This window comes from Carcharodon carcharias, chromosome 12 (assembly GCF_017639515.1).
Source record: "Carcharodon carcharias isolate sCarCar2 chromosome 12, sCarCar2.pri, whole genome shotgun sequence".
Taxonomy (NCBI): domain Eukaryota; kingdom Metazoa; phylum Chordata; class Chondrichthyes; order Lamniformes; family Lamnidae; genus Carcharodon; species Carcharodon carcharias.
The window spans coordinates 107,537,678-107,564,742 of record NC_054478.1 but is presented as its reverse complement, the minus strand read 5'-3'; the positions used below and the strand labels follow the sequence as shown (position 1 = coordinate 107,564,742).

At 43.5% G+C, this 27,065-nt stretch overlaps 1 protein-coding gene across 1 annotated transcript in view; it reads left to right on the top strand.

Moving 5' to 3' along the window:
- satb2 (SATB homeobox 2) overlaps positions 1 to 27,065 on the top strand; it is a 191,077-nt gene that overhangs the window by 120,994 nt on the left and 43,018 nt on the right. Inside the window, exon 11 of the mRNA XM_041201166.1 lies at positions 17,516 to 17,713. Coding sequence (XP_041057100.1) covers positions 17,516 to 17,713 — 198 coding nt within the window. The remainder of the gene's footprint in view (positions 1 to 17,515; positions 17,714 to 27,065) is intronic.

Below are 27,065 nucleotides of genomic sequence, written 5' to 3'. Positions count from 1 at the left end.
TGGCTGACAAAGGAGGTTGAGGGTTGTATAAGATTAATAGAAAAGGCCCCTAAAGTTGCCAGAAGTAGTGGTAAACCTGAGAATTGGGAGATGTTTTGAATACAACAAAGGAGGACCAAGGAACTGGTAAAGAAAGGGAGACTAGAATATGAATGTAAACTAGCAAAAAACATAAAAATGGATTGTAAAAGCTTCTATAGGTAGGTAAAAAGGAACCATTTGGCTAAGACAAATGTGGGTCCATTACAGGCAGCATCAGGAGAATTTATGATGGAGAACAGAGAAATGGCTGGGAAACTACCTGGTTACTTGTCTGTCTTCACTTAGGAAGATACAAGAAATCTTCCAGAATTAGAGATCCAAGGAATTAGGGAGAATGAGAAATTGAAGGAAATTTGTATTAGTAAGAAGGTTTTGTTGAAGAAATTAATGGGACTGAAGGTTGATAAGTCCCCACGACCTGATGACCTACATCCCAGAGTATTGAAAGGGGTATGCATTGGTGATCATCTTCCAAAACGCTATAGATTCTGGAATGGTTCCTGCAGATTGGAAGGTAGTAAATGTCAGTCCACTATTTAAGAAGGGAGGGAGAGAGAATACGGGGAACTGCAGACCTTTTAGCCTTACAGCAGTAGTAAGGAAAATGCTTGAATCTATTCTAAAGGATGTGATAAATGGACACTTGGATAATAATGAGCTGATTGAGCATAGTCAGCATGGCTTTGCAAATGGGAAATCAAGTTCGATGAACCTGAAGTTTTTTGAGGATGTTCCCAACAGAATTGATACAGTATGCTTGGATTTTCAGAAGGCTTTTGATAAAGTCCCCCACAGATTGATTAACAAAATTAAAGCACATGGGACAGGAAGCAATATACTAGCATGGATTAAGGATTGGTTAAGAGAGCAGGACTAAATGGGTCATTCTCACATTGGCAGGCTGTGACTAGTGGGGTACCGCGAGGATCAGTACTTGGGCCCAGCTGTTTACAATATATATCAATGATTTGGATGTGGGGACCAAATGTAATGTTTCCCAATTGGCAGATGACACAAAGCTAGGTGGGAATGTGTTGTGAGGAAAATGCAAGAGGATTTGGACAGACTTTAAGTGGGCAAGAACATGGCAGATGGAATATAATGTGGAAAAATGTGAGGTTATCCACTTTGGTAGGAGGAACAGCTGTTCAGAGTATTCCTTAAATGGTAAGAGATTAGAAAGTGTAGATGTACAAATGGACCTGGGTGTCCTCGTCAATAAGGCATTGAAAGCTAACATGCAGGTGCAGCAGGCATTTAGAAAGGCTAATGGAATTTTAGGCTTTATCGCAAGATGATTTGAGTAGAGGAGTAGTAAAGTCCTGCTTCAATCGTATAGAACCTTGGTTAGACCGCACCTTCATGCAGTTTTGGTCCTCTACCTTAGTAAGGATATTATCGCCATAGAGGGAGTGCAATGAAGGTTCACCAGACTTGTTCTGGGACTGTCTTACGAAGAGAGACTGAGGAAACTGGGCCTGTATTCTCCAGAGTTTCGAAGAATGAGAGGTGATCTCATTGAAACTTACAAAATTCTTAAAAGGGATAAATAGGGTAGATGCAGGTAAGATGTTTCCCCTGGTTGGGGAGTGTTGAGGCAGGGGACACAATTTCAAAATAAGGAGGAAGCCACTAATATCAGAGATGAGGAGATTTTTTTTTTTACTCAGAGGGTTGTAAATCTTGGAATTCTCCACCCCAGAGGGTTGTGGAAGCTCAGTCATTAAGTATGTTTAAAGCAGAGATTGACAGATTCCTAAGTGCCAATTATGTAAAGGGATATGGGGATAATGTGGGGATAAAATATTGAAGTGGATGATTAGCCATGATCATATTGAATGGCAGAGCATGCTCGATGGGCTGAATGGCCTACTCCTGCTCCTATTTTCCTATGTGAAATTTGAAGTGTGATGGACACAAATTGGAATATTTCCCTTGGTATTGTACACTGGGGATTCTAAACCAAATGTCCTCTGCAGGTGAAGCAAGTTTAGAGGTCAGCGATAATTGGATCACTGCATGCAGACATCATTCAGTTTCCGTTGTAAAGTCATACATTTTGTCCTTATTGAAAATATAAATTCCTAAAATATAAATAATGTGAACCGCTTATTTAAAGTGATCACATTGGTGGAATGTCATTACAGTGACACCAGTTTATATAAGTAGTTTGCTTTATGAATGTAGACATGGAAATTAATAATTGAGAAAGTTAACAGGAAGAGTCTGCCACTAGTCACTAACATATACATCAAAATGCTTGTCTTTTTTTTACAATTTATAAAATAAGTTCAATACAAGAGGAAAAAAGTTACAAGCTCTTTAACTGCAATAAGAATACTGGGGTAGGGCTTCTAGGCTATGCTGCTTTTTCCAGTACAATTAGGCCAAAATTGGCCAAACCAGTGTAAAATTTTGAGGAATCTCAATGCAACTTATGCCCAGTGGAAATCAGGTATCTGCAATCTTTGGGGCTGGTTCCAAAACCATGAAGTTGAGCCCACCCACAAAACTGGATGTGCCCCAAGATTGCATTATTCGCCATGGTGAGTTTCTGCTAATTATGTCTGTTTGCAGGCCTTCATGGAGTCTCTTAAAATTAAGTTTTGTTTTAGATGCAAGATCACTAATAGACACCATTTAAAAATTTGAAACATTTTACCAAGAAACTGACTGCTGGATACCAAATGAAACTAGTTAATGTCTCTGCCTAGCTTTTTTTTTAAAGTAATTTTCAATTACTTAAACTGAAGTTACTCACAAATGGTGACGACACTTTTAATAAAGTAGCTTATTCAGCAGCATTTTCAGCAGTATTAATAAAACTGCATCAAGTTACCACTGTTAAATACATCAGGGAATATTTTAAAAAACAAACAATTGCATTCCAATATGCGACCCAATTGCAATGGTTTGTAGAACCTTGAAATTTGTGAATATGCAAATGATTTGGGTGGAAATTTGAACTATAATTTCTTATCACAAAACTAGTGCAATTTTGAGCGTAATTTGCTCTCAGATTGCCCATTGTGCCCAAGGCGGAAATTCATGGACATTGTGTATTACTTTAGAGGTTATTATATCACCAGTTATTATATCACCTGATACCAATCAGCTGAGAGGGATGAGTTCAATTATAGCAAATGTAATGTGTGGAAGAGATTCTGCATCCAGGTCAAAATTTTATCTTAACATTTTGTAACCCTGGGGAAAAATTTTACCCCCATCAGAAACGGGCGCGTGCAGGCGCGCCTCCGATCCGAAGTCCCAAGGTACTTTGCAGCCAATGATGTGTATTCATTGTCATGATGCAGGATATGCAGCAGCCAATTTGTACACAGCAAGCTCCCAAAACAGCAACGTCATAATGATCCGATAATTTATTTTTATGATGCTGATTGAGGAACTAAAATTGGCCAGGACACAGGGGATGAATTCCCTGCTCTTCTTCAAAATAGTGCCATGGGATCTTTTACGTTCACCTGAGAGGGCAGATAGGGCCTTGGTTTAACATCTCATTCAAAAGACGGCACTTCTGACAGGGCAACATTCCCTCAGTATTGCGCTGGAATGTCAGCCTAAATTTTTAAGCTCAAGTCTTCAGAGCAGCACAAACATTTGGATCACCTTTTGACACAGAGGCAACTGAGCCACAGTAGAATTTGCCAAAGAGGCTTCCTACCTAGTCTTTCATCTGTCTCTCACTGTGGGAATAGTTTGGACTCTGGTCAGCACTCCCACAGTTAGATCAGGAGCTGAAATTGTTGTCTGTTTTACCTCTCTAGTTCTTTGTATCTTCAAGAATTTGAATCACCACGCCTGCCAACTAGAAAACCAGCAAAAGCTGACCAATTGCTTAGATTACCCCAAGAGCCTAAGAACATTGACAACTGAAAATGTTACTTCCAATTGTCAGTTCAAGCATGGAATTTATCTATGTCTGCCTACTGTAGGCTAGCATGACAGGTTGTGAATGGAGCTAAACACTTTGGAATCATCATTGATTGGTCCCATACCTGATTTTATGATGGGGAAACTGGCCATTGATGAAAAAGCTGAAGATGACAGGGCTGAGGGCATTGCCCCATGTATTTCCTGCTGTGATGTTCTGGGACTGCAATGATTAACTCGAACAACCACAACCCATCTTCCATTGTCTTAGATGTGTTTCCAGACAATGGAAAGTTTTTCCTTTGATAGCCACTGACATTGGTTTTGCTGAGATGCTAAACTTGGTTGAATGTTAACTTGATATCAAAGGCAGCACTCTTGTCCCTCACCTTCACAATTTCCCTGATTGAGATAGAGAAAACTAGCCTCTGTTTCTGGAGTCCTGATCATGGAGTCATTGACCACTGCAGGAAACTCAATTGTGTGTGAACATTGGGTATGGGCACAGTTGGGTTCAGCTGTGAGGCCCCACCCCAACACTCACAGTTTAGCTTCTCAAATTAAGAATTGCCATTGTTGAGGTACCATAGAGGGTCCATTCGACTATGCAAAGTGTCAGTGTTCCTGAAACTCTGTGAGGTGCCAAAACTCTGACAGGAATCCTTGAGAATTATCCCCTGGAAAATGGTGGAGACCCAACTGTAGTAAATTATATTTACAAAACATGTTTAAGTTCTGTTGAAGATCCTGTTGGTTCATTTTGACCGTTCAAATGCACTAGGAGACTCCTGAAAACTGTTCCTGAAAATTTCAGATCCTAAATCTAATTGTGGCTGATGGTATGCTATTCCAACCCTTTCCCTGTATAACTTACTAATTTTTTCTGCACAGTATGACAGTGCGGCTAATACTGTCCAGCGTTTCAAAATCTTTCAGTAGATTATAAAATTATATTTACAATACATCACACTTGAAAGCAAATATTGCCTCCTTATCTTCCCTTCTTTCTATAACCTACAGGCTGTCAAAACATAAGTTGGCTGCCACTGAATCACTACTACTTGGTTTGTTCAGATTAGATGATGTTATGAATTATGGCCTGGAATTGGCTGCAATATAAGGATAGAAATTATCATGTCTGCATGACATTCATTTGTGTGCTTTTATTAACAAGGGTGTTAAACATTCCTAAACTAATATGTCAAACTGTAATTTCTCGGCTACAATGTTAAAACCATGTGCACAATTCATAAATAGTAAAAGAAGTAAATATGTTATCTGAAGAAAAATTGGCATAACAAGGGTTAAGTTTTAACAGACTCAAAAAATTATGCTAATTATATGAAACACCTAAACGTTTCTGAATATTTCAAATCAAATATAGTTTTCCGGGTAAATGCCTCTCTATTGATCATCACTAGTGGCGCACTATGGGACTGATATAACGACCAAAGTTCATTATGTAGAAGGTTCATATATATTTATATGAATCTGCTTTAAGGGACAAAGACAATCTCTTCTTGGTGTGTTCCCAATGTCTCGGATATTGTGTGGGAGGACACTTTTCCCATAACAAGGATAGAGTACAAAATTGTAGTAAACATTCACAGACCACAGCATTTTCTTTTTGCTTTTGAAGATTTTCTATTTCAGACTTTTCAACTTAAGCTATGTTTTCAATGCTAATATATCAAGGCTTCAAAATTAACTCTATGCTTGTAAATACTGGTATGTTTTCAAATGGGATGATTTTAATGGTAGTTATTAAAATTACTTTTCCTCTTGGAGCTGGGGACATAAATACCATTTGAATAATTTTTTTCTGTTTACCATAATTGAATTGCAGGAATTGATTCTTTGAACTAACAATATATTCACATTGTCTCCAATGTAATTTTTTTTTCACACATCGGACGCTCTTGCTGCTGGTTTGGAAGGACCCAGTAGTCTGGGGCTTTGGGCTTATACAAAATTAAACCATCACAAAACATATTATGTGCCACCAGAACAGTGCATCATGAACATTTGAATTTCTGTTTAAATTCATAACTGCACATTTGGAAGAGAAAAGGGTAAATACACATACACACATTGCAATAGCGGCAAATTCCTGTCAATGTTGTGATTTAAATAAATTGTTACAGAGTCCAAATTTTGCTTCCTTACACATCTGTTATATATAAACTGTCAAATCATTTTTGATCATCTTAAGATATTAGATGAGGAACAATTCTGAAAATGGTTAGCCTGGTACAAAAAAGTTGGTTAATTCTGGAATTTCATTGCTAACCTTCTAATGAGAATCCCAGCTAATTCCATCAGCGAATACAATTGATGTTGAAGCATCAAATAGAACGTTCTTCATGCTCTTTCTCTTCTCTGCATCCTTGGTGTGTTGAAATCGAGAATCATTCCAACATCTCTTTCCCAGGACCTGAAAACTACGGACCTCTTTACTTTGTCTTCTACTACAATTTACAGTCTTTTAAAACCCAAGGTTACTGTCACTTTACTGTAATTTCTTGATTTATCTAATTTTTCTTATTCATTACAACTTTCGTTATGTCCTGCACTATGGCCTTGGTTCTTCGTTAATATTTCTCAATGTAAAAAGAAAAGGGATATGCACCCATCCTAAGGAGATGGACTGACGGTTTGTTCTTAGGGAGAATGTGATAAAATGTGTTATTTTTGTATAGTTAACCATTGTCCTAATATTAATGAATCCACAGCTATCTGACACAATCTTGCTTCCAGAGAATTACAAGAAAAGACTAAGCTTCCCACAATTACCATCTGTAAAGTTATCTCGGGATTCTCTTCAATAACCAACAGAAATACACTGACATTCAATGGATGACAGTGAATCCAGGATAGTAACCTTTTAATGCAGAATCTAATTGAGAGTTTTAGACAACTTTGAGGGAATAAAGTTAATTAAGAGAAAGCATGTCCCTCTTCCCTTTGTTGGTACGTGCATACAAAATGTGCTCATTGATTAACTGCCACTTAAACGTTAAACGGTGCTTTGTTGTATTCTTTCACCTCTAATTGATCGTTTTGCAATAGTGTCAGTTGTAACCAAATGTGAGTTTGCTCATTTTTGGGCTGGGGCTCAGAAAATGGAGGGTCTCAAAAAAGGGAGCTCATCTCATTCTTGTCTGTATACTTTGCTGCATTATAGCTCATCCTGCAGTATAAAACATCTGACAAAGGCTTATTGACACTGTCACTGAAGCAATCCCTCTGGGGATTGCAGGAGGCAAAATAATTTTGCACAGGAGCAAACTCCTTGCTCCGTGGGGAACTTTTGGGCCAACGGATAACTTTGTGCTTCTAGGGCTTGGCAGACAAGAGTCCAAACCTAGTGCAATGCTGCAAGATTTGCAATATGCTGGTAGCCCACAAGTTAGCTTTGCAACGGAAAATGCAGGAGTGCCTCATTTTGAACTTGAAATTCAACAGAGTTGAAAAGTGACTCCCGAGATTTTTTTAGACAGGTTTGGAAGGTTGCTGAACCCTGTTGTTTTCAGGTCTAACTGAAGACAACAGTTTTGAGAGTGATCATTTATGAACATTTTGGGCGGAATCATCCCAGGCTTGCACTAAGTGTGGTAGCGGGTGGGTAAAACAACATTAGCGGGTAGGTAAAACAATGCTTGTGGGCTGCAATGGTGGCTTTTCACACTGTATCATCCCAAACCCGACGCATTAATTGTGCATTCCTGGGAAACATGCCATTTCGATGGCGGGTGGGTTCTCATTCACCCGCCATGCCATCACCTCACCGCTTCATCATGCCGTGCACCATATATAAAGTGTAGTCACACGCACACCTCTCAGTGCTTCCAGCCCAGGGCTGCTGCACAGAAGAAATGGCCCCAAAAGGCAAGAAAACTACAGCCCCCAGGTTCAATGACACATCCCTCAAGCGCCTTTTGGACACATGGAGGCCCGCCATGATGTCCTCTACTTCCACTCTGGCCGGGGGATGGGCAGCACATAACTAATCCAGCTTGGGAGGCGATGGCAGCGGTGGTCAGTGCCAATGCCCTGAAAAAGAGGACGGCCACCCAGTGTCGAAAGAGGATGAATGATCTCCTCCATTCCGCCAGGGTAAGTTGCTCTTCTCATCACTCTCAAATCACACACTCACAAATCCACCACACATCTACAGGCATATCACCCTCACTACCAGTTCAAGGGACATCACCATTCGCTCTCTCATTAACACCTTCATTGTCCTCATCCCATCCATGGGACCACTCACCACCCACACACGCCAGGCTTACTTAGCATCTGGCCTGACAGGCATCATGCTTCCACTCTCTCCATCTCTATTCATGCAGGACAAGCTGGCACACAACAAGAAGGAGAGGTCACAGACCGGTGGAGGAATACCTGAAATCAAGGTCCTCACAGACTTTGAAAACAGAGCCATCCATCTGGCTGGTGAAGATCTGGGCAGTTTCTGTTCTGACGTTAAGATCAGTGATGCTCTACCAAGTGAGGATCCAGCAGTACGACATCCATCAGACAACCATGCTGTGAGTGATGTGTCCTCTTTCACAGGCCACTGCCATGCACTAATTATCTCTCCTTGCTTTCGCAGGCACATCTGGGAAACTGCCAGAAGATTTTATGACCCAGGGCCTCCAATCAAGTCCTGAGGGAAACTGAGAAGAGGAATCTGCTAAAACTCTCCCTGAAGACCCTTCACAGCGCTCACCCACACCCTCCACCTGCGCAGAGACACACACTTCAGTGGGACCCAGCTCTAGAGTAGCCTTGGGGTCACAATCTGGTGAGCACATCACACTGTTTGATCCACAGCAGGCAGCGGCAGAGACTTCCCAAGTGTCCGGCACTAGGAGGACTGCTGGAGGCCAGAAATTCGCTGCGTCTGAGTCAGATGATGAGCCTCTGGACTCAGCCATGTCGTAGTTGCTGGAGCTGCAAAGGCAAACTCGGGAACATCAAGAAGGGGTGTCCACTGCACTCCTCAGATTGCAAGGCAGGATGGAGGAGTCAATCCGCCTTCAGGCTGAGGTGATAGTGCCAGCATGCCAACGCACCGAGATCAAGACTGGTAGGATGGCAGCTGCCATGGAGACCTTGTCCAGTACGTTGCTCCTGCACTGCTGCATGGGCTGAACTGCATCACAGATGCCATAGTTGGCCTCCAACAGTGTGTATGTGAGAGGGGTGTTGGGGAGCCCAATCTCACTCCAGCCACCCCTGCTCCTCAAGGAGTCAGCTAGAGGCCCTTGGGCACCTATAGGGAGGAGGATTTGCAGATGACCCCCCCCCCCACACCCCCCCACCACCCCTTCAAAGGGGCCACCCATCCAGGTGACTCTGGGAGTGTTTGGCCCTGCTGCTGTAACCTCAGCAGCTCCAGCTCCACATGCCAAGGAGGGGGCCACTGCCACACAGCAGGACCCCAAAAGCAGGCCAGAGGCCTCCAGGTCTCAGCCCTTCAGAGGATGCCGGCCAAGGTCATCACAGGCCAGATGTAGTGGTCAGCAGCCTGCCTACTCCTGTGCCCTGAATGTCCAGGCAGCACCAAGACGCAACGGTAGGGTTAGGAAGGTTAAGAAGATGTAACTCTTTTGGAGTTAAACAATTAAACTAAATTAACAAAATAAGTAAGAAGATGTAACAATTTCTGGATTTTTGTGACAAAGTCTGGGGGACGGGTCAAAGTGACCAGCCGATATCACAACATGGCGGCGATCAGCTGGTTTATGACCAGAACTCGACCCCGGTAAGATAGCACTCGGAGCAGTCCTGTCCAGCGCCGCAGGCGAGCGGTGACTTTCGTCTCCAGTTCCTGCCAGTTCGCCGGCCAGGATTCCTCAGCAGTGCAGAGATGGACCCCCAGGTAGAGGAGGCTGGTCCTGCTCCAGGTGAAAGGCCTGAGCTCCTCGGGTAAGCACAGCCTGGGTATGGGTGTTAATCACTTGTACATAATGTTCACTATTGTCAATAAACTCCCAAGAATCTCTCCCTGCCTCTGGTTCCTTGTTCTGATGAGCTGTGCTCGTGTCACTCAGATGTGAGACCTTGGCTCCTGCACAAGATAAAGGCAGGTGTCTCTGTCCAGGGCCTCTTCCCTGTGCTTTGTGCAGCCTTCAGACCAAAATGATGGTCTGGCCTCACACCCCTGAAGATGCTATTGATGCCTGCATCTTGATGGTATTTGTCATTGCTGCCAGACTGTCATGGGCAGGTGTCACAGTGTTCCGTCATTCTCTCTGTATGATCTCAGCACCTTTAAGGTTGGGCTGGCCCCCATCTCTTCAGCATCTGTGACCAGTGATGTTGTGCTGCTGAAGGGGTCAGGTGCTGAAGGCGGACAAAGGATGAGATGCTTTTAATGTTTCATGGCTGCGTTTCCATGATATGACCCTGATCACAGAGCGCAAGCGAGCTGCCCTCAGGCAGACAGGAGTCATACATTCTCAGAGGCTATGTGAAGATCTATGGGGTCTCCTCACTGCATGTCGTCATCATCCTCCACAATTCTAGCAGGTATGAGGGCCTCCTGAGCACACCTGCCTTGTCTAGCCAGTGCGAGGGCCTCCTTGCCTTCATCACTGTTGACATGCTTCCTGCAATTCCTCTTCAGCCAGCTCCTCTCCCCATTGCAGTACCAGGTTGTAAAGGGTGCAGCAGGCGATGATGATGCATGACACCCTCTGTAGATTACACTGCAGGGCTCCTCCAGACACCGGAACCTCATTTTCAGCATCTGATGGTTTGCTCCACCAAGTTGCAAGTTGCAGCATGATACTCATTATCCCTTCACTCTGCTGCAGTGTGAGGCCGCTGCATGGGTGTCATCAGCCACGTCCTCTGTGGGTAGCCCTTGTCCCCGAGGAGCCAACTCTGCAGCCTCTGTGGACCCTGGAAGACGTCAGGAACCTGTGACCGACTGAGAATGTAGGAGTTGTGCGCACTCCCTAAAACCGTGCACAGACCTACAGGATGTGTTAGTGGTGGACGCACATCAGCTGCACATTCAGTGAATGGAAGCCCTTGTCATTGACATAATTGACTGCTTGTTGCGACAGAGATCTGAGCGCCACGTGAATGCAGTCAGTCGCACCCTGCACCTGTGGGAAACCTGAGATCTGGGTGAGTCCAATCACCCTAGCATCCTGGCTCTCTTGGTCCCAGACGAAATGCACAAAATTGTGTGCCCTCGTGATTATGGCATCCGTGACCTCATGAATGCATTTGTGGGTGGAGACTTGTGATATCCCACAGAGGTCACCTGTGGAGCCCTGAAAGGAGCTGCTGTCATAAAAAATTGAGCATCACAGTCACTTTCATGGCCACTGGCAGTGGATGCCCTCCATGTCCCCGTGGCATCAAATCCTGCAGTAGCTGGCAGATGTGACCGACCAGTTCCCTAAACATGCACAGTCTTCAGTGACACTGGCTCTTGGTCATCTGCAGGAATGAAAGGCGGCATCTATAGACCCTGGGTCTAGCTAGGCACTGACCAGTGATGGCTCGCTCTGGATCTTCAGCAGTGTCTGCAGGAGACACAGCCACCCCTTCTTCCTGAGGGTGCTGCTCCACTCTCTGCGCAGCCAGGCCTCTCCATTGCTTTCTTTTCTGTTTTCTCCGCTCTCTGTACCCAACGGGGCATACAGCTAGTTCACCAGGCTCCATGATCCTGATGTACTCCTCCTGCAGGATGAAAGAGAGAGACGCGTGTGTTCGCATGCGTGAACTAAGAACCTCTCTTGGTTAAGTCTCAAGGCCCCTTAGTGCATCCCAGACAGTGCTGGCCACTACTTGAATGGCCAGAGTTTAGTGCACTGCATGTCTACCCGAACCCCCAACCACCTCCTCCTCACTCCACCTGACTGATTGGCAGCAGCTTTGCCACTGGGCTGCATGCTGTGCTCTCAGCTCAGGTGCAGACATTCTCCTAACCTACACTGCAAGGCTGCACTGTTAGCTTGAACCATGGGTGAGACTGGTCCAAACCAGGATGATGACATTGCAAGGGGTTGTGAGCATCTTCGCCAGTGACTGCTCCACGGCCAGCTTTAGCAAGGAGATTGTACAACGTGCCCAGTCGTCCAACTGTTCTGCAGTCCACTGAAACACTCATTAGTTTGCAGTCTGTACCCAAGGGTGAAAAACTCAGGAGCACTTGGTGGCACTTTCATGCCTCTGCATTGCTTGATTAGGCAGATAAGCTAAAGACTCGACTCCATGCATGTCAATGTATCTGTGTCTGAATTGTCTCAGCTGCAGAGAAATTGTCACTTGAACCAAGTTTTCCCTAATGTGCTGCTGCTTCCCTCCCCCAACCCCACCACCCGCGTGTGCTTGTGCACCACCTTCAACCACAGGGCAGCCCCTGCCCCCACATTCCAAAGTGCCTCAATGTTAAAGTCCAACAGGCGACCCAGGCGAGCACTGTGCAACGGTACTGTACGCTCACCTCCGAGTTCCCCTTAAAGTGCAGCTCGCCAAGTGCGCATCTTATTTATGCTGTTGTGAAGCACATCGGCATGCGATCATGCCGATATGGCTGGACGATCCAGCATGGAGGGATGATTCTGGTGGTCTGGCCTTATAATGATATGCAGATGTATGACAATGAGACTCCTGAGGTCGGATGGCAGGAAACATGGCCTGCCATTGATGGGCTGAGAGGATGATTGCAAACTAGTTTCGCAACATCGTGAAACTGATCCTTGGCCTTCTCGCCATATTGTCCACTCAAGCTGCCGAGCACACCCGACACCAGCGGGCATGGACGATTCCTCCCTTTGACTCATAGGGAAGGACATCCCGAGGTTCAGAAAGTTTAAAACAATTGTATTCATTTTGTGCTGTGATCATCTTGCTTATTGTGCTATTGTCAAACTCTATTGGCCAGTTCAGTAGCATTCTGACAGATGCTTTGATAATCTCTCTCTACTGATTTCAGCAAGTTGTACCTTCTGCAACTTGTCAACAGTGAAGAATCTTATGGATACCAAAGACTTTTGGAAACATAGCTATGAATATGGCCTCTTATGTTACCACCTAAATTCAATATTTACACCTATTTTCCCCATTCTCCTGCAATTACTCTGATGTGGTTCTACATATGCCAGTATTCCTCTGGTGCCGCACCAAGATGGCTACTCTTAATCAGCTTGGACAATTAAGCACTTTGCAGCAATGATCTCTGGATAGCAATCAGGAGTAGGCCTGATTTTTCCCCTCCCATTTATATTGCTCCATTTCCTAATTGAGATAACCTGACACAACAAAGACGAGAAATGAAATCCAGTGGCAGAATTTTACCAATGCCCATCATGGGTTAGCAGGTGGGAGGAGGGAATATAAAATTCCTGTGGTGGCCTTTCTGTCACCCTCACACCCACCCCCAACATTTTGGCAATTTTAGGGGGGGCATGCGAGGCCTAGGGAGACCTGCCTGGCTTTGCCCCACTTGAGGCCCTTAACCAATTAAAGATCACTTAAGGGTCGCTCTTTGCCCCAACTTCAATTTTGAGGCCAGTTGGAGGGGTTCAGGGGTGGAGGGGAGGCCCGGCAGGTTATGCTGCTGAGGCCTGGGGTGGAAGGCCTTCATTATTGGCCTCCTTTTGAGATCCCCACCCCTCACTCCCTACAGTCTGGGGCCCAGGTGCCCCCTCCTTGTCTGGCATTCAAATCATGACCCTGACCCCCTTAGCCCCACGCCTCCCCTCCTCTTCCCTCCCATCCTCGCTGTGAGACCCCAGACTTCCCTGTGCCCTGCAGCTCCAGCACTTTGACTACGGGGACTGCTTGTAGCCCCAGCAATGGCCATTGCTCCCTGTGATGCTGCTGGGATTAGGGAGGGAAGTAAAAATGGAAATTGTAGAGGCTTGGCCTAAATTTTCCAGTCTTGTTTCAATGTGGGGGTGGTACCAGACGGCTGAAGGATTGCAAATGTTACATCCGGAGAGGGATAAACCTGGCAATGACAAGCCAGTCAGTTTAAAGTCAGTGAAAGGAAACTGTTCGTGACAATAGTCTGGGGAGACAAGAATGGATCTGGGCAGAGTAGCTGATGGAGAAACTGTTCCCATTGGTGAAAGAGTCAAGAATCAGAAGACACCAATTTAATGGAGGAAGAACCAAAGGCAACCTGAGGAAAATCTTTTTTATGCAGTGAGTGGTTAGGATCTGGGATACACTGTCTGAGAATGTGGTGGAGGCAGATTCAATTGTGGGACTTGGATAATTATCTGAATAGAAAAGATTTGCAGAGCAATGGAGAAAAAGAGGAAATAGGACTAGTTGAGTTGCTCTTGTAGAGAGTTGACATGAACACAATAGGCTGAATGCCTGTAACCATTCTAAAATTCTAATTAATTGGTAATTAATGAAAATCGGAGGTCTTGTGGTGCACTATCTGTCTCTGAGCCGGAGACTTTGGGTTCAAGTCCCACTCCAGGACTTGATGGCCATGGAAGGTGCATTCATAATGCAGCCAAATAGATTGAGTATCAACTTGTAAATCCTTCCACCAAATACCAATGGCACATGGTAAGAATGGGAGAGATTCCCGGTCAGCCATGTGATGGAAAGAAATTGGGGCCTCTACGATCACTATCCATAGTGCCATGCTACAACATGTATGTAAATGTGTACATTGTCACAGCAACTTGGACTGTTTGGGGGGCCAGTTGACTGGAAGGCTGTTGTGGATCAGATTAGTGCCAATAGCATGGGGTTCAATCCACATTCTGGCAGGAGTGGATTCGGGACCGTCCTCCTTGCCCTACCCATGCGCTGCGCTATGGGTCGGATCTGCCTTCGGGCATCGAACTGAAGAAGAAGAAATGAAAGTCAGCATGGATTTGTTAATGGCAAATTTTCTTTGACTAATTTGATCTTTGATGAAGTAACATAAAGGGTTGAAGAGGGTAGCACAGTTGATCAGTTGATGTTATTTTAAATGACTTGCAAAAGGAATTTGATAAAGACTTAGCAAAATTAACGCCCATGGGTTTAAAGGGGCAGTAGCAGCATGTATACACGATTGGCTAGGGGCCAATAGGGGTGAATAGTTGTTTTTTAGAAAAGGAGGGAAGAACACAGTGCTGTTTCCCAGAGGTCAATTGTAGAATTATTATTCTTTTCGATGTGTATTAATGACCTGCACTTGGATCCACGTCATAATTCAAAGTTTGTAGATGATACAAACTCAAATGTATAATTCAATGAGATGGACAGCAACAGACTTCAGGAAGTTATAGGCAAACTGCTGAGTACCACATGGCAGATACAATTGAACCCTGAGAGTTGGGGTGTGATATGTTAAGAATGAGGAGAGGCAACAAATCTTAAATGATACAATTTTGAGGGAGGCTGTAGGAATGGAGAGCTGGAGTGCATGTAGACAAACTTTTGAAGGTGGCCGGACAAGTTGAGAAGGCTTTAAAAAAACATGGAATCCTTGGCTTTAATAATAAAGTACAAAAGAAAGGAAGTTATGCAAAACCTTTATAAAATGCTGGTTATGCCTTATCTGGGCACCACAAACTTAGGAAGGATGTCAAGGTCTTAGAAGGGATGTGGGAGAGGTTTACTAGAATGTTACCAGTGACGAGCAACTTTGGTTATGGGAGAAGCTGATGTTATCCTCCTCGGAACAGAAAAGATTAAGAAGGGATTTGGTAGAGGCGTTCAAAATCATGGAAGATTTTGATAGAGTAATTAAAGATAACCTGTTCTCAGTGGCAAAAGGGTTGTGAACCAGAGCTCACAGATTTAAGGTGATTGGCAAAAGCACCAGAGACAACAAGAGGAAACATTTTCTGTACAGCTGAGCTGTTTGTGATTTGGAACGCATTTCTGAAAGGTGGTAGAAACAAATTCAATATAAAATTCAAAAGACGATTCAATAAATACTTGGTGGGAACAAAAATCAGAACTATGGGAAGAGCAGATACAGTGAACCAATTTCCGCTTGTGGGGAATGCAGGACAAGGGGACACAGTCCTAAAATCAAATCTAGGCTATTCAGGAGTGAAATGAGAAAATGCTTTTTCACAGGTCATGGAAATCTGGAACTCTTTCCCCAAAAGACTAAGAATGCTGAGTCAGTTGAAGTTTTCAAGGCTAAATTGATAGATTTTTGTTCAGTAAGAATATCAAGGGATGTTGCTCAAAGATAAGTGAATGGAATTGAGGTAAGATCCAGCTATGATATAATTGGATAGAAGAACAGGTTCAAGGGCTGAATGTGTCCCTTCATTTCGAAGCAACACAAATGTGGTTTACTCCAAAAAACTTGACGGGCAAGATTTTACCGAATGCACTTTTGACCAGCTCGCTGCATTTTACAGCCCTGCCCCGGCTGTGACAGGGCTGTAACATTCCGCCCCACATTGTGACTGTGATTGTGCTTGGAAGAAATTATCCAGTTTTTTCTGAAAATCGGCCCCAAAATTAAATAATTTCTCCTGGTCCTGGCCTAGTACCATAGCAAATAGCATTAAGGCCCTGTGCTGTATATTTAACAATATTTGGGAGTTCCTAAGTAAAATTTAGTCATCAGTTGTAAGTGAGTAAGCAAACATATTTTTTAAAGCCACTTAATCATAATCTCAGTCTAAAAATAGACAAATTAACTAGGGAGGAGCTTTATAACCATAGCCAGAATAGTATTAAAATAAAAGGTTAACCTTTGTAAGCCTGATTTCATGTCGGGAATGATTAGATATGCAGTAGTTAAGTTAATTCACAATATATCACAATAACTCTTGTAACAGTAAGGATACACAAACAGTTTATCACACCATACAAGCCAATGCAGGATTACTGAGAGCTCAGCCACAAGATCAACTGGTATTATGAAATATAAGGCTGTAAAGACAAAACATTTGAAAATTTGATTTCTGTTTGATTGGTGTTTGGTGTGGATTGCATGTGCAAACTATATTATTCAACTGAGGAGAGAAGCTTTATCATCTTGCAAACCTATCATGTGAACCAGAAACTACATAGGCCCAACTCTTGAGTACTGTAATAATTGTATCTTTTTGAAACTGCTCATAAGTATAGTTATTATGAAAATTACAACAGACTCAATGGCCACCGCCATGTTGGACTCCCTCCAAATGGCCTTCTGCACTTTCCATCTTGCTAGCTTCATGTTGCAAGAGGCAGTCCTGTTACAAAGTAGATTTCTATTTTTCCTTGCTTACTATCTCTAAATTGCATCCAGTTGTCAAAAAAAATGAATGCTTTCATTGTTTTAAGACTCACTTGGGAGTACTTGTCTATCAGTATTAAACTGTTGAAAAACAAAGCATATCTTACAAAAAAGTTGATTCATTAATTCATCTTCAACCAGATGGACTCAGTTTCCTACCTGGAATGTTGCTATAACTCTATAATTGCAATTTTACCGTTTATCTGTCCGGGAGCAGAAAATTGTGAGACACGGAGCAATATTTTGCTTAATTTGCTCACCAGCAAGATTAAAATGGCTTTTCACTTTTGTGAAAGTGAAGAATGTTTTAATTTACCGGCTCAGTACTGATATCTTTTCTCTATCTTCCTGCCACAGGGATGGCTGTGTGAGTTGCTCCGCTGGAAAGAAAATCCGACTCCAGAGAATAGGACCTTGTGGGAAAATCTGTGCACTATCCTGCGTTTTCTGAGCCTTCCTCAGTCTGAAAGGGATATTGTCTATGAGGAAGAATCTCGGCACCATCACAATGAACGTTTGCAACATGTTGTCCAACTATCTCCAGAACCTATCCAGGTAGGATAACCTTTTCTGTTGCTTTAATTGTTATAATAATTCTTAGTAAACGTTCCCCAAGATTCTTAAATCAATGTCAGTTGTAAGATGACATAGTTAATGAATAATCACTACTCCTGGTGATACAACCGATGGGTTATGTACAGCGTGACAACTGGGAATGCAAACTATTCTGGCGTCAGCTATGCAGGCTGCTGTCAGTATGCTGTGAAATTATTGTAATGTTTACATCAAAAATCTCCCTTTAGAGGAATTGGATTTTGCTGTAGATTAGGAACTGGCCTTTGCCTCTGGGACTTGGTCTACTGATGGGATGAAAGATTTTGTCTGCTGGCTGCACGAGTCTTTTGTGAAATTAGTTGAGATAGCCTCAATCCAGCACCTGCTGGGTAAAGGCCAGCTGTGCAACAATGTGGTTACTCTATATCCAGCTGTACTTTGCCCGATTTTTAAAAAATTCATTCATGAGTGGGCGTTGCTGGCTAGTCCAGCATTTATTGCCCATCCCTAATTGCCCTTGAAAAGGTGGCGGTGAGCTATGTTCTTGAACCGCTGCAGTCCATGATGCTGTCATTGGGCACATGAAATGGAAAGGGATTCGTTCTTCAGCACTAATATTCCCCCAGGTTAATAAGCACCAGAAAAGGCAATCAGAAATGTCTCCCATTTAAAAAATTCATGGAGTAGAAATGGGCATTATAGCATCAGCTGCCATGCACCTTGTCTGATATTCAGTTCTATTGACGTTACTGGAACTGGATATGGAGCAGAGAGTTGTTACAATTCCCCTTAGTTTGTGTTACTGACCAAGAAACATTTCTGCCCCCATGTCCCTGGAAAGGTTTATTTTCACAGAAGCATCGATTACCCCATTTCTTCCAATCAGAGGACATAATAATGAAGCAGGCTCTCAATGTTACCAAGTCTATGTGTGGCCATCATTTGTCTGAAAAAGTACTGTAGTTCTCTTTGAAGAAAAATACCACAAGTAAAAATAATTTTTATGTGCTATAATTTAGAAAGCTGAGTCAGATGGTGGAAGAACTTTTGTGGTAGTGTTCAAATGTCAATCCTCTTTCCCGAACCTTGTGCCATGTACTAAGCTATTATGGTTATCACTCCAAGCAGGTTTTCCTGATTGTGGTCCTGAAATTAGGGATAAGTGTGATGATGAGCCAGAGACAAAGATACAATTTTACTACCTTTATAAGCAAATCTCTCAGTATCTGCTCTTCTAATGTGATTATGGGCAGAATTCTCCAGTCGGCGAACGGGGGTGGGGCCCACTTGCCGACGTGTAAAATGATGCAGGGTGATGTCGGGCAGGCGTCATTTAGATTTTTATTTCGGCAGGCATGCAGCCGACTTGGCTGCACGCCCGCTGAACTGTCAAAGGCCTGTTAGGCCATTTAAATAGTAATTAATTCAATTAGCTGAGCTGCCGTCCAACCTTAAGGTTAGTGGGCAGGTGAAGAGCCCAGGCGGCCTTCGCATTTTCATGAAACCTCATCCACGGGCAGGATGAGGTTTCATGAAGTGTTTCGAAAGTCAATAAAAATTTAAAAAATAATTCGTTCACATGTCCCAGCTCATGTGACGTGGTCACATGAGGGGACATGTTTTAAAAGTTTTTATTTCCCTCTATTTAAATTTACACGTCAGACTGATCTCCCTGAAGCATGGAGGTGCCTCAGGGAGATCTCTGCGCTCTTTCATGTGCATGCATGAAAGTGCGCAGGGAATGACGCAGGGAATCCCCCCCCTCCCCCCTCCCCCCCCCCCCCCCACCGCCCGCACAAGGAGCGCACAGCGCTTCCGGGCGAGCGTCATGCTTGGCCGGCCTTAATTGGCCCACCCACATAAAATGACGGCATGTTCCCGATTGGGGGCGCCAATCAAGGTTGCACCTGCCCCCACCCGCCCCTGCACAACCCACCCCGATAGGGGAAAATTCAGCCCAATGTAACAATAATGGGTCATGGCTGTAGTCCTAGCATAACAAAATGCTGGTCTAGGAGAATCAAGTCAGATATTGCTACAGTTACGAAAAAGCCTGGAGAGTTGACTAGTGGAAATCTATTGGAGAAGACTTGTGTTAAAGCATATTTTGGTGTGTATTGTAAGAGACCTAGATCACCTATTCAATGAGAAGTGCAGGAGCGCATGCTAGGAGCAGCACCGGGCTTACCTAAAAATGAAGTGCAATATGGTGAAGCTACAACACAGGACTAAACGCATTCTAAACAGCAGAAGCAGCAAGCTACAGACAGAGCTGAGTGATCCCACAAGCAACTGACCAGATCTAAGCTCTGTAGTCCTGTCACATCTAGCCTTGAATGGTGGTGGACAATTAAGCTATCAACAGGAGGAGGAGACTCCACAAGCATCTCTACCTTCAGTGATTGGGGAGCCCAGCATCAATGCAAAATACAAGGCTGAAGTATTTGCAAGGATCTTCAGCCTGAAATGCTGAGTGTATGATCCATCTTGGCCTCCTCCGGAGGCCCCCAGCATCACAGATGTCAGTCTTCAGCCAATTCACTTCACATGATATTAAGAAACAGCTGAAGCCACTGGTTACAGCAAAGGCTATGGGCCCTGACAATAACCTAGAAGTAGCACTGAAGACTTATGATCCAGAACTAGCCATACCCCTAACCAAGCTGTTCCATTACAATACAACACTGGCAACCACCTGAAAATGTGGAAAATTGCCCAGATATGTCCTGTCTACAAAGAGCAGAATAAATCCAATCTGGCCAAATACTGCTCCATCAGTCTACTGTCAATCTCAGCAAAAGTGATGGAAGGTGTTGTCAACAATTGGCACTTATTCAGTGATAACCTGTTCACCAATGCTTAGTTTGGTTTGCACTAGGGTCACTCAACTCCTGAAGCTGTCACAGCTTTAGTACAAACATGGGCAAAGAGCTGAACTCCAGAGGTGAGGTGAGAGTGACTTCCCATTGCATCAAGGCAGCAGTTGACCAAGTGTGGCATAAAAGAGCCTTAGCAAAGCTGGAGCCAATGGGAATCAAGGGGAAAACTCTCCACTGGTTGAAGTCACACTTAGCACAAAGGAAGATGGTTGTGGTTGTTGGAGGTCAATCTTCTCAGTCCCAGGACATCACTCTAGGAGTTCCTCAGGGTGGTGTCAAAGGCCCAACCATCTTCAGCTGCTTTATTAATGACTGTCCTTCCATCATAAGATCAGAAGTGGGGGTATTCACACATTGATGATTGCACATTATTTAGTACAATTCATTGCTCCTCAGATACTGAAGTACTCTTTGTCTATATGCAACAAAAGCTGGACAACCTTCATGTTTGGATTGATAAATATGACATTCATACCTAACCAGTGCCAGGCAATGACCATCTCCAACAAGAGACAATCTAACCATTTCCCCTTGATATTGAAAGACATTGCCATTGTTGAATCCCCACCATCAAAATCCTGCAGATTACCATTGATTAAGAACTTAACTGGACCAGCCATATAAATACTATGGCGACAAGAGCAGGTCAGAGGCTGGGAATGCTGTGGCTAGTAGCTGACCTCCTGACTCCCAAAATTCTGCCCACCATCTACAATGCATAAGTCAGGAGTGTGATGGAATACTCTCCATTTGCCTGGATGAGTGCAGCTTCAATAACACTTGACACCATCTAGGAAAAAGCAGCCCACTTGATCAGCACCTCATCCAGCATCTTAAACATTAAACTAAGTCTGTCCTCTTAAGTGGACACAAAAGATCCTATGATGCTATTCTAAAAAGAGCAGGTGAATTCTCCTGATATCCTGGCCAAAGTTTACTGCTTGACAAATACCTAAAAATAATCCAACTGATCAAGTAACTCAGACTGACCAAGAATTGAACCTGAGAACTTCTGGTCTGTGCAGTTGAGCCATCAGTGGACTATAAATGAGCTGTTGCTGCAAAGTCACAAGCAGTGTGTGGAAACGCCATGACAAAGTGTGGAACAGATACATCAGTGCTGAAAAACAATTTGATGCTGAGTGACTATGCACAATTTTTGATCAGAGCTGACTGCATTGGACAAACCTTAAGTGCGAGGGTTTCTTTTTTGACTCTATGCCTGATAAAAGATAAATATGGTTAAGATCAGAAAGCTACATTGTTCACATGGGCCACAGACAATACCGTACTAGAGTTCATATTCTGTCCTGCTAGTGTTGGTGAGGCTACTCTGAGAATTGATTTTTGTGCCCGGTTATCATTGTAGCAACTGAGTTAATGATGGTCAAAATGTTTTGTAGCCTCCAATCCTAACAGGCATCTTAACTTTTAGCTTTTTTTTTTAGCTACGTCATCATTATTTTCCAGTCAGAGAGCTTTCTTCTAGCAGCTGGTTATAGAGCACTTTAGCAAAGATCTGGGAACAGGTTACTGCCCATTCTCTCACGTTTCATGGTGCAGAGTGGCTGGAAGGAGAATCACAGAATCACACAGTGCAGAAGAGGCCCATTGGCCCATCGAGTCTGCACTGACACGTGAGAAACACCTGACCTACCTACCTAATCTCATTTACCAGCACTTGGCCCATAGCCTTGAATGTTATGACGTGCTAAGTGCTCATCCAGGTACTTTTTAAAGGATGTGAGGCAACCTGCCTCCACCACCCTCCCAAGCAGTGCTTTCCAAACTGTCACCACCCTCTGCGTAAAAAGGTTTCTCCTCACATCCCCCCCTAAACCTCCTGCCCCTCACCTTGAACTTAGGTCCCCTCGTGATTGATCCTTCAACTAAGGGGAACAGCTGCTCCCTATCCACCCTATCCATGCCCCTCACAATCTTGTACACCTCGATCAGGTTGCCCCTCAGTCTTCTCTGCTCCAACGAAAACAACACAAGTCTATCCAACCTCTCTTCATAACTTAAATGTTTCATCCCAGGCAACATCCTGGTGAATCTCCTCTGCTCCCCCTCCAGTGCAATCACATCCTTCCTATAATGTGGCAACCAGAACTGCACACAGAACTCCAGCAGTGGCCTCACCAAGGTTCTATACAACTCCAACATGACCTCCCTACTTTTGTAATCCATGCCTCGATTGATAAAGGCAAGTGTCCCATATGCCTTTTTCACCACCCCACTAACATGCCCCTCCGCCTTCAGAGACCTATGGACACACACGCCAAGGTCCCTTTGTTCCTTAGAACTTCCTAGTGTCATGCCGTTCATTGAATACTTCCTTGTCAAATTACTCCTTGCAAAGTGTATCACCTCACACTTTTCAGGGTTAAATTCCATCTGCTACTTATCTGCCCATTTGACCATCCCATCTATATCTTCCTGTAGCCCAGGACACTCAACCTCACTGTTAACCACCCAGCCAATCTTTGTGTCATCTGCAAACTTACTAATCCTCCCCCACCCCACATAGTCATCTATGTTGTTTATATAAATGACAAATAATAGGGGACCCAGCACAGATCCCTGTGATACACCACTGGACACTGGCTTCCAGTCACTAAAGCATCCTTTTGTCATCACCCTCTGCCTCCTACAACTAAGCCAATTTTGAATCCACCTTATGAAATTACCCTGTATCCCATGTGCATTTGCCTTCTTTATAAGTCTCCCATGTGGGACCTTGTCAAAGGCTTTGCTGAAATCCATATAAACTACATCAACTGCACTACCCTCATCTACACACCTGGTCACCTCCTCAAAAAATTCAATCAAATTTATTAGGCATGACCTCCCTCTGACAAAGCCATGTTGACTATCCCTGATCAAACCTTGTCTCTCCAAGTGGAGATAGATTCTCTCCTTCAGAGTTTTTTCCAATAGTTTCCCTACCACTGACATGAAACTCACTGGCCTATAGTTCCCTGGCTTATCTCTACAACCCTTCTTAAATGGTGGAACCACATTAGCTATTCTCCAGTCCTCTGGTACCTCCCCCGTGGCCAGAGAGGAATGAAAAATTTGGGTCAGAGCCCCTGCAATCTCCTCCCTTGCCTCCCTCAGCAGTATGGGACACAAATCATCCGGACCTGGAGATTTGTCCACTTTTAAGCCTGCCAACACCTCCAATACTTTGTCACTCCCTATATCAATTTGCTCAAGAACCTCACAGTCTCTTTCCCCGAGTTCGATACCTTCATCCTCATTCTCTTGGTGAAGACAGATGTGAAGTTTTCATTCAACACTCTACCAATGTCCTCTGGCTCCACCCATAGATTGCCGCCTTGGTCCCTAACGGGCCCTACTCTTTCCCTGGTTATCCTCTTCCCATTGATATACTTATAGAATATCTTGGGATTTTCCCTACTTTTACCAGCCAGAGCTTTCTCATATCCCCTCTTTGCTCTCTTAATTCCTTTCTTAAGCTCCACCCTGCACTTTCTGTACTCCACTAATGCCTCCGCTGATTTGCTTCCCTTGCACCTGCTAAAAGCCTCTCTTTTCCTTCTCATTGTAACCTGAATATCTCTGGTCATCCATGGTTCTCTGGGCTTGTTACTCCTTCCTATTACCCTAGAGGGAACAAGGTGAGCCTGTATCCTCCCCATTTCCTTTTTGAATGCCCCCCACTGCTCCTCTGTAGTTTTCCCCACAAGTAGCTGTTCCCAGTCTACCTTGGCCAGATCCTACCTTACTTTACTAAAATCTGCTCTCCCTGAATCCAAAACATTTTTTTGCAACTTGTCTATTTCTTTGTCCATAGCATGATTAAACTGTACCATGTTGTGGTCGCTATCACGAAAATGCTCCCCCTCCACCACCTCAGCCACCTGTCTGGCTTCATTCCCCAGAATTAGGTCTAGTACTGCGTCGTCCCTTGTTGGACCCTCTACATATTGACCTAAAAAGTTCTCCTGCACACATTTCAAGAAATCCACTCCATCCAAGCCCTTAATGCTATGTCTATCCCAATTAATGTTGGGCAAGTTGAAATCACCTAATATAATTACCCTATTGTTATTGTTTTTACACACCTCCACAAATTGTGCACATATTTGCTCCTCAATTTCCCGCTGACTCTCTGGGTGGTCTATAATAAACACCTAACAAAGTGGCTGCCCCTTTTTTATTCCTAAGCTCTACTCACAAAGCTTAATTCAATGCCCCTTCCAAGATATCATCTCTCCTGACTGCAGTAACTGACTCATTAACTAAGAATGCAATGCCTCCTCCTCTTTTACCCCCTTCCCTGTCTCGCCTGAAGACTCTATATTTCAGAATATTGAGCTGCCAATCCTGCCCCTCCCTCAACTACATCTCAGTAATGACTACTATATCACAATTCCCCACGTCAATCCTCACCCTTAATTCATCCATTTAATCTGTAATATTCCTGGCATTAAAGTAGAGGCCATCCAGCCTTGCCTTAGTTCCTTTAAACTTAAAGGAAATCATTTGTAAAAAAGACAGGGAGAGGTTTATTTAAAAAACGATGAGTTGTCTGTTGATATTCTATTGCAGCCACTCCAAACTTGGACATTTGGAATTAAATACAAAGTACTTGTGGGAGAATTGTTGTTAATTCCTACTTGGCTGCTAAGGAATTTCTTTCATATTTACTTCTTGGTTATAAGATATTTAAATAATCTTAAAACCAGTGCTTCGAAGTTGTGGTTCTTGAGAACTTACTTCAGATATGACACTTCAAAGAGCAAAATAATTCTGCAGAATAGGCCCAATAATCATAGTATGTGCAGTATTTTCTATACTTTGTTGAAATGCATAAGTCCTTTAATTTATAGCAAGACATTATGTTGTTCGTAAACCACATTTAAAGAACATATGTTAAAACCCATTGGGATCAGACAAAAACATGCAAATTGTTGAAGTCATGAATGCATCAGAGAACACAGTTAGATTTAAAAGTGTCTTTACAAGGCAGAATAGTATTAGGGTTGCAGCGTGCCCAATAGTGACAATATGTCCTGCTAAAATTTCTGCGGCAGATACTCTGTGGCTATTGCTGACAGAGCTTACAACTGGATGCAAAGCACCACATTTTCAAAAATTCATTCTGCTAGTGGGGGTGACCTTCTCAGTGCAGAGCACCACCTTGAACCTATTTTGGTAGCAACTACAACTTTATGATTATTATTGGCATCGTTTTATTTTAAGACTAGTGGAACTTGCAATTAAATCAGTTGTTGGCAAACAGCCAGAAACATTTTATTTGGAGAAATCAGCATTCATGGGTCCTGAATACAATAGAATGAAAACAAGAAAAGCAAGCAGAAGCTGTGTTTGTGTTTGTCGATGTTCAGAAGCTGCTATAATGAGCAACAGGTCTATTGCTGTAGAGAGCTGCCTGTAGCAATGCAAAGATCTACTGCTGAACAGAAGTTCCTGGAGTGACATACAGGTCTATCACTGAACAAATAATCCTGTAACAAGGTACAGGCTTATTGCTGAATAAAAGTGTCTGTAGTGAGGTACAGGTTTATTGCTAACTAAAAGTTCCTGTAGTGAGGTACAGGTCTAATACTGAATAAATGTTCCTGTAGTGAGGTACAGGTCTATTGCTGACTAAAAGTTCCGATAGTGAGGTACAAGTCCAATACTGAATAAATGTTCCTGTAGTGAAGTACAGGTCTATTGCTGAATAAATGTTCCTGTAGTGAGGTACAGGTCTATTGCTGACTAAAACTTCCTGTCGTGAGGTATAGGTCTATTGCTGACTGAAACTTCCTGTAGTGAGGTAATCTTTTGCGAAACAAATAATCCTGTCACAGGGTGCATGTCTATTGCTGAATAAATGTCCCTGTAGTGAGGAGCAGGTCCATTGCTGAATAAAACTTCTGGAAGTGAGGTACAGGTATTTTGCTAAACAAATAATCCTGTCATTGGGTGCAGGTCTATTGCTGAATAAAAATTCCAATATTGAGGTACAGCTCATAGAATAGCAGGAAGGAACCGAGAGATAAACCTAAGAATACTTCAGTAGTCAAGACTAGATATTACAAAGGTAACAAAAAGACAAAACTAAAGGCTCTGTATTTGAATGTGCTTAGCATTCATAACAAAGTAGATGAATTGACAGCACACACTAAAGCAAAAAAATATGATCTGATAGCCATTACAGAGATGTGTCTGCAGGATGAGAAGGATTGGGTCCTGAACTATGAAAGGTATATGATATTCAAGAAGAAAAGGAAACTAGGTATGGTGGAAGGGCAGCACTGTTAACCAAGGATGGCATTGGTGCAATTGTTAGAGATGACATTGGTTCAGGAGATCAGGATGTAGAATTGGTTTGGGTGGAGATGAGGAGTAGCAGGGGAAATAAGTCTAACTAGTGGGAGTGGTTTACAGGCCCCCTAACAGTAGTCCCAATGTAGGGCAAAGTATACAAGAAGAAA